At 36.6% G+C, this 13,399-nt stretch overlaps 1 protein-coding gene across 1 annotated transcript in view; it reads right to left on the bottom strand.

Moving 5' to 3' along the window:
* The window catches only part of PSME4 (proteasome activator subunit 4), a 118,781-nt gene that overhangs the window by 61,179 nt on the left and 44,203 nt on the right, over positions 1-13,399 (bottom strand). The window contains exons 17-20 of the mRNA XM_060187649.1: positions 13,144-13,211; positions 11,884-12,099; positions 10,215-10,372; positions 7,305-7,400 (exon numbers count right to left, since the gene is read on the bottom strand). Coding sequence (XP_060043632.1) covers positions 7,305-7,400; positions 10,215-10,372; positions 11,884-12,099; positions 13,144-13,211 — 538 coding nt within the window. The remainder of the gene's footprint in view (positions 1-7,304; positions 7,401-10,214; positions 10,373-11,883; positions 12,100-13,143; positions 13,212-13,399) is intronic.

Below are 13,399 nucleotides of genomic sequence, written 5' to 3'. Positions count from 1 at the left end.
TTGGTACTTTTATTTTATTTTTTATATTTATTTATTCCCTTTTGTTGTCCTTGTTGTTTTACTGTTGTAGTTATTATTGATGTTGTTGTTAGGGTAGAGAGAAATGGAGAGAGGAGGGGAAGACAGAGAGGGGGTGAGAAAGATAGACACCTGCAGACCTGCTTTACCACTTGTTAAGCGACTCCCCTGCAGGTGGGGAACTGGGGACTCCAACCGGGATCCTTATGCCAGTCCTTGCGCTTTGCGCCATGTGCGCTTAACCCACTGTGCTACCGCCCAACTCTCCAATTGGTACTTTTAAAGGCTTACCTAATGCAGCAAGAGAAATGGCTCAACTGGTAGAGCATCAGACTTTCATGCCTGAGGCTCCTGGTGACTCCACGCCCCCCACCATATCTACCGTTCTGGTGCTTTGGCTGCCCAATCTCTGTGTTTCATGTGAAACTCTTTCACATGGATTTTTTAAAGGGGGGGGGGGGGAAGGACGGGACATGAACAGCAAAACTGTCAAACCTCAAGCCTATAGAAGGTATCTGGTTATCATGACTTTTTTTTTTTTTTTTTTTTTTTACCAGAGCACTATTCAGCTCTGGTTTATGGTGGTGCTAGGGATTAAACCTGGGACTTTAAAGCCTCAGGTGTGAGAGTCTCTTTGCATAACCGTTATGCTATCTACCCCCACACTAGAAGGTATCTGGTTAAAGATGTCTTTTAGGTTATTCCTATCAATCACATCTTTACATGAATATTTTTTAAAGAACTATATTTTTTAATTTTAATTTTATTTATTTTATTTACCCAAGCACTGATCAGCTCTGGCTTAATGGTGGTGTGGGAGATTGAACTTGGGACTCTGGAGCCTCAGGAATGAGTCTAACCATTAGGCTATCTACCCCCACCCACAAGAATAATTTTCTCAAACAAATTTCTATCCACTACCCAAGTAAAACTTCATGATTCTATTTTTGTTGTAGCCGTAAAGTAAGTGTGTTGGACTGTACTAGAAAATACTTAAGGGGGTCAGGTGGTAGTGTAGCGGGTTAAGCACATGTGGCGCAAAGCACAAGGAAGGATCCCAGTTCCAGCCTCTGGTTCCCCACCTGCAGGGGAGTCACTTCACAGGCGGTGAAGCAGGTCTGCAGGTGTCTGTCTTTCTCTCCCCCTCTCTGTCTTCCCCTCCTCTCTCCGTTTCTCTCTGTCCTATCCAACAACGAATGACATCAACAATAACAATAACAACCACAACAAGGCTATAACAAGGGCAATAAAAAGGGGGGGGATGGCCTCCAGGAGCAGTGGATTCATGATGCTGGCACTGAGCCCCAGCAATAACCCTGGAGGCAAAAAAAAAAAAAAAAAAGAAAATACTTAAAACTGCTCTTGTATCTTTTAGTTATAGATACAACCTTAGCTGAATAGACTTAAAAAGTAGCAATACACAGTGGATTCCCTAAATAACACTGGACTCAAATGCAGAACTGTGGCTAGAAAAAAAAAAAAAAAAAAACCTGTGCAAGTGGACCTGCACAGTTCATACCTGTATTGTTCAAGAATCAACAATACATAATTCAAGGCAAAGAGCAACACTCCCCCTGCCCCAAATGAAATTCAGTCTGCTCTTTCACTGGTTTACTTTACAGACAGTGTACATATTATTAGACCTCAGGAACTAAAAAATAAAATGATCTGACAAAGAATTTCAGCACTGTAAGTAACAGAGTCTATATAATAATACAGTTAAGTCAGCTTTATGGCAACTAGAAACTAGAGAATAGCAGGTTGCCTACTTTATAACACAATGTCCAATATTCCTCACACACACACACACACACAAACAGACCTACAAGTCTATCCACAATTATGTTATTTGTACCACTAAGGGCCAATTCTCCTTAGATTTGCTTATTAATCACTGGTGGGGTGGGAAGTGGGAAGTGGGGAGAAGAAGTGGTTGAATACACAAAAGCAAACTATCTAATACAAACCAAATATGTAAATGACAAATGAATTCTTATGAAAAGATTATTTTCTGTAAGTAAAAAGACACACTCCCTCCTCTGCAACCTCTCCATTCCAAATGAAAATTAAAAATAAAAGGTTTAAACCAAGATACTAGTCAAGAATTTTTTTTCCATTTAACTGTTACACAAGAGACCAATAACCAAATTCTCTATTCTATTACTCAATTCAATCCTAGGTGTACATAGCTATGAACTAAAAATGCTGGCTCTGACTTTACCGTGTGGATAAAGTACTAAGTAAAAAAGAAATCTTACATACTGCTAGGTTTAAAATTAACTCTCAGCATAAGAACTACTCCCAAGTCTGACACACAAGTTAAAAAAAAAAATCAATGAAAACAGAAGGTGAAATAAGGAGAAAACAGGGTTACTCACCGTGGAGTAGTAACTGTTTCCTTTTCTGTGTGCAGCTCCCCCAGCAGAGCTGGGAAGTTTCCTGGAGGTGCCAAGAGAGGTTAGCTAGCCCTGCCCCTCATCGCATAACAAGACATCCTTTTCACATATTAATGAAATGGTCTCAAGTCTTAGACCTTTAAGTATGATTTTTTTTTTGAGTGAAAAGTTATTAAAGCTGAGATCCTAAGAATGATTTAACTAAGAATGACTTAACAGATAGGGGTCACAAAGTAAAGAATATTTGAGATGAAAAATGACTCCTCTACCTTGAGTAACCCTGTTTTTTCGTTTGTTTTTTTAAGATATTAGTATTTCACATCTTGTGATATTTAGGTGGTTAGACCTAGAAGACTATAAACAGTGGACTGCAAAAAGAATAATAACCTGAAGATTAAAGGTAAGTGTCCAAAATTTCTGTGTGACCCTGGAGACATAATCCAGCTTTTATAACTAAAGAAGTAGAGCTGCGAGCTTTAATATAATACCAAAATATTTCTTTTAACTCATTAACAAAAGGTTACAAGAGCAAGATAAGAGGTTCCATTTTTAAATTAATTCAGCATCCTTGGTATATAGCAGAAATATATATATATATATATATATTGCACTAAACTAAAACATACTCTTCTCAAGGGACCTTATACTAACTGAAACAATAACATGTACAGAAAGGAGATATTTGGAGTAAAGGTCAAATAGTGAAATGTAGATACCACTCGGTATGCTATTAACTTTTATATTAGAAAAATCAACTCAACTAAGCCTTTTTAATTTTTTGTCAATTTCTAATCATGCAGCACACAAAAAAAGAGGGGGTCCTCCACATTTAGTAATCATTTCCCTATACAATAGAATTTTAAGGAAGTTTGATATACTCTATTAGGAAATAAATAAGATCTTCCTACAGGAAAACTCAATGTTTCAGTTTGTACTTTCTTCAACTTCCCAGAAGACAAATGCTACTAATACATACACAAGGCAAACTTATTAACAAGTGATTTAACAACAACAGTAACAAAAAAAGTAACTATAATTTTACCTAATTAAGATTTATAAGGAAAATACAAGTTTAAATAAAAAAAAAGATTCCTGTATTCCTGAAAAACAGCCTAGTATTTCAGAAAAAGTATGTCTTCATAATACCACAGTCAAACTGTCTATAAGAGAGATGTTCTCAACATCTTAGGCATTATACCATAGCATTTGTCACAATGTGTCCCCACTTAGTATATTTTATTTTACTGTGGAGTAACTAATGCCCATATTAAAGAGTTTTATTGTTGTCTAATGGTTTCAAACTGACCAGCTAATAACAATCTTTGAGAGTTATACCACAGGTGTTCTTTTTTCATCTGGGTATTGTGATTTAAGACTAGAAAACATGGCACCATCCATTAAAGATCTGACTTGTCTTCAAATTGATTCATATTTAGACTATCTGAACAACTACTGACCTGTATTAGGATAAGCATTTCAGGAATTAGAAGGCTAAATAACTATTATGAAACTCTGTTGTCCCCACCAGCAGGGGGAAACTTCACGAGTGGTGCAGCAGGGCTGCAGGTGTCTCTCTCCCTCTCTATCTCATTCCTCCCCATCTCAACTTCTGTCTTTATCCATTAATAAATAAATAAAACATATCTTTTAAAAGTTAATAAAGACATTGTAAAAAAAAAGAAACTTTGTTAAGAACCAATTTACCATATGCAAATACAAACTAAAATGCTGTATGAAGTCATATTGCCAAAATGAGTTAAAATTTCAGTTGACAATAGCATTCAGAAATTGGCTTTAAAGAAAAGGATTTTGAGAACAATCTAAGGACTAAGGAGATAATACAATTTTAGTGCATCAGGCTTTCATATCTCAGACACTAGAGGTTCCAGGTTCAAGCCCTGGCACCACCATAAGACAGAGTTGAACAGTTTTCTGGTTAAAAATAAATCAATAAACTGATTAAAAAGAAAAAAATAACTACTTAAAACCCTAGGAAGGGTTTTAACAAACTACTATTTTTCAAATCTAATTTTTACAAACTACTATTTTTAAAGCAATTTTACAGCAAAGAGTTGTTCACCCTTAATTCTGTTTCACATAATTATCACACTAAACCCTTTTAAAGTGTTCAAAAAAAATCCTTTTAAAGTCTTCTAAAAAAAATTGTGATGTTCATGTTTTGTATTTTAGTTAATTATTAGATATATAACCAAAAATTTTAAATAATTATACTTAAAACAGATTAAAATATATCAACATTTTAAAAATCTTTTATTGTCTTGGTATATTTAACTTTCACTCCAAAAATAAAATTTCTTTTTTTTAATTTTTATTTTATTATTTATTTTCCCTTTTATTGCCCTTGTTGTTTTTTTATTGTTGTTGATGTCATCGTTGTTGGATAGGACAGAGAGAAATGAAGAGAGGAGGGGAAGACAGAGAGAGGGAGAGAAAGAGAGACACCTGCAGATCTGCATGAACACTCATGAAGCAACTCCCTGCAGGTGGGGAACCAGGGCTTGAACCGGGATCCTTATGCCAGCCCTTGCGCTTTGCGCCATCTGAGATTAACCTGCTACGCTACTGCCCGACTCCCTTCTTTATTTTTTTTTTAAATGTTTTTATTTATTTATCACTGGATAGAGACAAGAGAGAAAATTGAGAGGGAAGGGGGAGGTAGACAGGGAAAAAGAGAGACACCTTCAGCCCTGTTTCACCAAATGTGAAGCTTTCCTACTCCAAGTGGAGACTAAGGGCTTGAACCCAGTCCTTGCACAGTACAGTGTGCGCACTCAACCAGGTACACCACCAACTAGCCCCAAAAGTGAAATTTCTTTTTATTTTTTTATTATATTCATTTATTTTCCCTTTTGTTGCCCCTGTTGTTTTTATTGTTGTTGTTGTTGTTACTATGCCGTTGTTGTTGGATAGGACAGAGAGAAATGGAGAGAGGAGGGGGAGAAAAAGATAGACACCTGAAGACCTGCTTCACCGCCTGTGAAACGACTCCCCTGCAGGTGGAGAGCCGGGGGCTTGGGGCATCCTTAACAGTCCTTGCACTTTGCACCATGTGTGCTTAACCGCTGCGCTATTACCTGACTCTCAAAAGTGAAATTTCTAAGGAATTCCATTTCAGCTTTTCTGGGAACAACTTATCAAGTATATGCAGGATTGAATTTTGCAGCTTATAATGTACAGTGATATAGACCAACAATCTACTTGTATTCCAAGCTACTTATAACATTTTCACAACATGGTATTCTTTTCCTAATGAAATTGCATTATATGAAAGCCTAACTGGCTTGATAACAGCCAAATACATAGAACTCTACCTTGATGCCCATCTATTTAAAAGGATAAAGACTTGTTTCAATTCACTATTACAATGAATGTGATGCAAACATGGCTACATACTACGTGAATTACAGTAGAAATCTTTATCTTCTTAGCTAATTCTTGAACAGTATATCCTAATGATCACTCAATTCTAAAAGCCTAATCATGCAGGCAGGGAGGGAGGTGGCATGGTGGATAAGGTGTAGGATCTCAAGCATGAGGTTCCTATAGTCAGACTCAATCCCTCACATCACATATACACCAGAGTGATGGTCTTCTCTCTTATTAGTAACTTTCTAAAAATTGAATCATATACACAGAAGATACATGCCTCAGCTCTTAGAGAATTAAATGAGCAGCAAAGGGTCAACATCTTCAAGCACCACTAGAGATTTACTGATGTACTCGAACTGCTGTGTATGAACAGCTTTTTACATAAAAGTTACTACTGTATCCCACACTGTTGAGATCAGTGGGGGCCATTTCTGTTGATATCTCATTTTAAAAATCCTGTCTAACATCAATCTTGTTTTAATAGAAACTATTAAAGGACAAACTCTTCTCACATTAAAGTATAAAACAGATGAAAAACAAATCTTCCTTGAAAGAATCCAGCAAATCCCTATACAAACTTAAAGTTATTTTCTTTACCTGAAAAAAAAAAACCTATTACTCCCTCTCAACTCACAAAAGCAATGAAAAGCTCAACATCTAAAAACAGGTTTTAGAATGAAGTAAATAGGGATTATTAAAAAAGTGGGACTCTAAACAATGATAATGCAAAATACAGGAAAGACAAGCAAGCCACATTTAAAAGCCATCTTTGAAGTTTGGAAAGATTTCTGTTGCAAAAATAAACAAGTGATTCTCCCCTTTGTAGTTCTTGAAGGGTTGCTTACTCATTTGTGTGTGATTTTTATTACCTTGCTCAGCAATGAGATGCTGGTGTTGAAAGGAAATGACTGAGATGGTTTACTGAAACAAGCCACCATCTACTTAATACACAGCTAAAGCTATGGACCATTGATTTCATTTAAATCCAGTGTTTTTCATCTTAATGGTGGCACTAAGAGTGGACAAAACTAAAATATTTGTTAAAATAATAACACTCTGAAAAGCATTTGAATTCATGAAATAAACTTGGTATATTTCAAAAGTTCAAAATCATAATTACAACAAACAAAACTATATTTAAAAAACTCTCCAAGACATTTGGCTACAAATTTATTAACACTGATTACATATAAAAACAAAAGTTTCTTTATGAAGAGGTAACTAGATTAACCCAGTAAAATAACAAATGAACTTAATATTTTCAACTTAAAAATTTAAAACATATTGAAAGCTAGTCGATCTTGGTGTCACAAAATTTTAAATGAATCCTAAGTTGTGTTCTCCTATATTTTTGGCCCAGAATGACAAGAAGATTGAAGCAATACAGGAACATTATCATATCAATAACAAAACCAGTGACTCATCATCATATGACTAACACTTAAAATATATACCAAATGGAAAAATAACCAAGCATGTAAAGTAGTTATTTTTACTTACAAGTTAGAAACTGGCTCTCCTTTCAATGGGGGTAGGAGGTTTCCTGAGCCAATTAAACAGTTATGCACGATAGTGAGACTTTGGAGAATATCATCTCTAGAAGAGATATTTTCATAGTTAAGAAAACTACTAAATCCTTACTTAACAGAGATTCACAGATTTATTGATAACAACTAACCTCTATTATTTGGGTTTGAGATAAGCAAAAGTTAACAACAAGTGATTGTTCTTTGTGAAGTTAATTCTGAATTTAATTATCTTTATAGATAATCTAGTAACAAATAGAAAACATTACTAAAGACCTTGCAGTATATATATTTTTAAATCTTTATTTGACAGAGACAGTGAGAAGTTGAGAAGAAAGGGGGACAGAGAGAGGAGACAGAGAGACACCTGCAGCACTGCTTCACCACTTGTGAAGCTTTCTCCCGGCAGGTGGGGACGGACCAGGATCTCGAACCCAGGACCTTGAACACTGTAACATGTGCACTCAACCAGGTGCACCACCACCTGGCCCCTGTATTTTATGTTTTAAGAATGGATTAAATAATCATTAACTCCAAAGAGCACACTATACAACAGAGTACTATACAATAATCTACTTCAATCACACCTCCTCCCTACAAATTCATTATACTGAATTGTTTACTAAAAACTCCCGGTAATAGTTTTCTTACTATTGTTTTAGAAACTATCAAATATTCAAACTATAAAAATTTAATGGTCTCAAATAGCTGCTTCTCACAAAAGCCCTTTGGAAAAGAAAAAAATATCAGGAATATATCCAAGTAACGCTAATGTTAATAATATGAAATACCAAAAAGAAGATCCAATAAAGTTTTTTTTTTTTTTGCTTGCCCATCAACTGGGGGAAGTGTACAATTTCCTAAATAAATTTATCCTTAATTCTCTTTCCAGTAATTTATTTTTATTGATTCATTAGATAGAGACAAGAAATTGAGAGTGGAGGGGGAGATAGAAGAGAAAGAGACAGAGAGGCATCTGCAGACTGCTTCACCACTTGTAAAGCTTTCCCCCTGCACGTGGGGACCAGGGGCTTGATCCCAGGTCCTTGAGCACTGTAATGTGTGTGCTTAACCAGGTGCACCACTTCCTGGCCCCTCTAGTAAATTTTCTTAATATGGTAAAAAAGTCCAATAAAATTTAAGCTGAATCTAGAAAAAAATGGTATTTCTTTTCTAAGGGAGTATTATCTGCAAAAACTACCTAAAGGGTACACAAGTGAAACTGCTAAGCAGAAGGTACTAAAAAGCTAAAGGAAAAACAAACTCTTATTTTTTTTTAAATATTCATTTATTTTCCCTTTTGTTGCCCTTGTTTTATTGTTATAGTTATTATTGTTGTTCTTGATGTCGTCATCGTTGTTGGATAGGACAGAGAGAAATGGAATGAGGAGGGGAAGAAAGCGAGGGGGAAAGAAAGACAGACACCTGCAGACCTGCTTCACTATCTGTGAAGCGACTCCCCTTCAGGTGGGGCGCCAGGGGATCGAACCAGGATACTTATGCCAGCCCTTGTGCTTGGCGCCATCTGCGCTTAACACACTGCGCTACTGCCCGACTCCCCGTTTTTCTTTTTTTGCCTCCAGAGCTATTGATGGGGCTCTGTGCACGCACTACAAATCCACTGCTCCTGGAAGTCATTTTTTCCATTTTATTGGATAAGACAGAGAAACTGGGAGATGAGGGGGAGAGAGAAAGATAAGACACCTTCAGACCTGCTTCGCCACTTTTGTAGCGGGCCCCTGCAGGTAGGGAGCCTAGGGCTCAAACGCAGATGCTTGAGCAGGTCCTTCTGCTTAGTAAGTATTATGTGCGCTTATCCTGGTGTGCCACTGCCCAGCCCTCCAAACCCTAAGTCTTTCTACATACAATGCTTAATTTTTTTTTTTAGCACACACTGACTACTACTAGTCCTTATTGTTTTTATTAGTTATTTAAAATTACAAGATTTATAAAAGTATAAAAGGATTTGGTTTTCCACACACACAGTGTGTGTAAGTCACCACATCCTCCAACAAAGTTGCACACGGTGACTTTTAAATTCCAGTCTTTGGCCAATTTGAGTCCTTTTCCATGTGATAAAAAATAATAAATAAAAATAAAAACACAGAAAACCTGAAAGGATATGTGCTTGTGTTATTTTTAAGACTATCTTAAAATAGTTGCAAGTGATTTGGCCATACAGAAAGGATAATTTTGGAGTGCTGGGAGCTGTAGCTATTAAGTAACAGGGAAGTAAAATGACCTCCTCCCAAACAACAAATATCTACAACCATCAACCCTAAAAAAATTCCCCAATTGAAGCCGAGATGTCTGATAATGCTTAAATATTATAAAAAATATATATATAGTGGTCCAGGAGATGGCGCAGTGATAAGGCTTTGGACTCTCAAGCATGAGGTCCTGAGTTCGATCCCCGGCAGCACATGTGCCAGAGTGATGTCTGGTTCCTTCCCTCTCCTCCTATCTTCTCATGAATAAATAAATAAAATCTTTAAAATATATATATATATATATATATATATATAACTAGGTTATACTTATATAGGCAAATATTGACACATTAAAAACTGGAGAGATCAGATTATATCCTAGAATGAAAGGCATAATATCTTATTTTAATGGAAATTTTTTAAATATTTTATTTATTTATTTTGGATAGAGACAGAGAGAAACTGACAAGTGGCGGGGAAATAGAGGGAGAGAGCGAGAGAGACCTGACACACTGCTTCACCACTTGTGATGCTTCCCCCTTGAAGATGGAAACCAGTGGCTTGAACTATAATTTGCGTGCTTGACCAGGAGCACCACTACCCAACCCCCAAGGTGCAACTTTTCAGTCTGCAACCATTTAATACTAGTTGACTGGTTATAAAAGAAAACTAACCTAGACAGTTCAAGTTCTCCATCCCCACAGCGCTGAAGTTTGTTGAGCTCAGGCTGAAGAAAAGAGTCCAACAGATAGAAGGCAAAAGCCACTTCTTCAGAAGAAGGAACATGCCACTGGATACCCAGATTCCACAAATCCCCTGGCTTACCCCAATCCTAAAAATAGAACAATTTGTTTAGCAAGTAGAGAAATGAAAATGTACACAAAATTTTGAATTTATGATAACTGGAAAAAAATGTACAAAAATTCAAGTCTAGGGTAGAATAATGCACAGGCACACACACACACACACACACACACACACACACACACAAGTAGCAGGAAGTGCCATGTTCATCCTTTTCATCATTAGTCTTCACAAAGGTCTCCCTGAAAAGTCACTCAAATATGATTTTACTACAGAAGAAAGTTTACACATACTGAGTTTCCCACTAAGACCACACTGAAGTATGGAGTCAGATATGGCATACCAAGTCATTTCATATAAAAACAGAAAAGAAAGTTACAGTTATGGCTTCAGTGCCATAAGCGAACATGTTAGTACCTTCCATTAATCGCTTGAAATCATCTGTCTGCCTTAAAAATAAAGTGCCTGGTGTACTGCACCGAAGTAAAAGACTCTGGGATGGGTGGGGGTGAGTGGGAGAGTTTAGGTCCTAGAACATGATAGGCAGAGCACCTAGTGGGGGGGGGGGGTTGTACTGTTATGTAAGAAACTGGAAAATGTTATGCAAGTACAAACTATTGTATTAACTGTTGACTGTAAACCATTAGTCCCCAAACATAAATTAAAACATAAATAAATAAACAAAATGGGAGTCGAAAAAAAATGGGAGTCGGACAGTAGCACAGCAAGATAAGCGCACGTGGTGCAAAGAGCAAGGACTGGCATAAAGATCCTGGTTTGGGACTCTGGCTTTCCACCTGCAGGGGTGTCGCTTCACAAGTGGTGAAGCAGGTCTGCAGGTGTCGTCTATCTTTCTCTCCTCCTGTCTTCTCCTCCTCTCTCCATTTCTCTCTCTGTCCTATCCAACAATGAGGACATCAACAATAATTACAACAATAAAAACAAACAAACAAAAAAACAAAAACAAGGGCAGCAAAAAGGAAATAAATATAAATAAATAAATATAAATGCCATCAGGCCAGGGAGATAGCACAGCAGTTTGTGGGACAGAATTTCATGCCTTAGGCTGAGAGGTTCCTGTTTCAATCTCTGACACCCTCTTTACCAGAGATGAGGAGTTTTCTGATTAAAATAAGATACACATAGTTGGGAGTCGGGCTGTAGCGCAGCGGGTTAAGCGCAGGTGGCGCAAAGCACAAGGACCGGCATAAGGATCCCGGTTCGAACCCCGGCTCCCCACCTGCAGGGGAGTTGCTTCACAGGTGGTGAAGCAGGTCTGCAGGTCTTTCTCTCTTCCTCTCTGTCTTCCCCTCCTCTCTCCATTTCTCTCTGTCCTATCCAACAATGACAACAACAATAATAACTACAACAATAAAACAACAAGGGCAACAAAAGGGAATAAATAAATAAAAATATTTTTAAAAAGATACACATAGTTATTCCCAACAATATAGTTGGTTTTGACACTTGGATTCCCTTAGGAAAAAAAAAAAAATCACTCAATATATCCTTGAATTTTAAATTATGGAAAGTAGTTACCTTGATAGGAAAGTATTCAGAAGGAGGCTTGTTAAATCCACCTGGCACGCTGCAGTATTCTGTAGGGTAGATGAGCGTAGTAGAACGAAGAAGGTGATGCAGAAGGTTACAAGCCAGAGTATAACCATGCTTACAGGATAAATGGAGGGTTCTTCTGAGTATATTTACAAGCTGTTCTCTATAAAGAAGTAACTTTTTCCCATCCACTCGAGTAATCTAAAAAGAAGAAAACATAGAAATTTTACTGAAAAGGTCAAGAAACAATAATTAATGTAAAAATAAATGCTTAGCCATTAAAAGTCTAAGACAGTATTTCTTTTTTAAAAAAGTGTTTTTTTGTTTTGTTTTGGAGTTTGGTTTGATAAGACAGAGAGAAATTAGAGAGGGGAGGGAGAGGTAAAGAGGAAGAAAGATAGTCATTTGCAGACCTGCTTCACCACTTGTGAAGCATCCTCCCTGCAGATGGAGGAGCAGGGGTTTGAACCCAGGCCTTTACATATGGGAATGTATGTGCTTAATCAGATGCACTTACCATCTGCCCCTTCCCTCCTGCCAAAAAGTATATTTTAAAATGACTAACTTGTAGAATTGTTATTTTTATTATATTGTAGCAATTCTTTTTTAAAAATCAAAAACATCTTCTGAATTTAGGATCTCATGTTATCAGTGAAAATACTCTTCAAAGGATTCTGACTCCTTGAAAAGACTTAACTGGACTTTTCCTTTCTGGATTCTGAACTAAGCCACAAAAGAAGTTTCATCGATGGCCAAGTTTAAAACACAGAAGAAAAAATACTGGGGATTCTAAAAACACTTTAATTAATGAGTTGCTTTTATTTAAAATTATCCAGCATAAAGTCAAGCTAAGTATATTAACTGTCACAACCCTCTCATAACAAGAAAGATGGCTTTCATAGCCATACCAAGAAACTTCTAAAAATTTTACGACTTTTCATGTTTTAAACTCAATTTTGTGGAAAGATTAAGTCTTAATGATAAGTCAACATTTTCACAGTATTTTTTTTAAGTTTTTATTTCTTTATTGTGGAATTAATGGTTTACAGTCAACAGTAAATACAATAGTTTGTACATGTATAACATTTCCCAGCTTTCCGCATAATAATACAACCCCTACTAGGTCCTCTGCCATCATGTTACAGGACCGGAACACCCCCCGTTCCCAGAGTCTTTTACTTTGGTGCAATACACCAACTCCAGTCCAAGTCACAGTAGTATCTTTATTATGAAGATTTGTAATACCTCAGACAAAAGTTGAAGATTCCATAATAACTCCTTATCTAATTCTTCTTCATTTAAGACATCGTCGTCTAAAAATGACAAAAACAGTATCAAGGGGGGAACACTATGAATTCAATAAATCCATCATTTAAAAATATATGCACGTAATCCAAGCCTCTTTTTTAAATTTTATTTTCATTTATTGCATAAGGACAGCCAGAAATCAAGAGGGAAGGGGTGATAAGAGAGGAAGAGAAACAGAGAGATACCTACAGCA

Source organism: Erinaceus europaeus, chromosome 3 (genome assembly GCF_950295315.1).
Source record: "Erinaceus europaeus chromosome 3, mEriEur2.1, whole genome shotgun sequence".
NCBI classification, from domain to species: Eukaryota; Metazoa; Chordata; class Mammalia; order Eulipotyphla; family Erinaceidae; genus Erinaceus; species Erinaceus europaeus.
The sequence above is the reverse complement of the archived record's forward strand: the minus strand, read 5'-3'. Positions and strand labels throughout refer to the sequence as shown.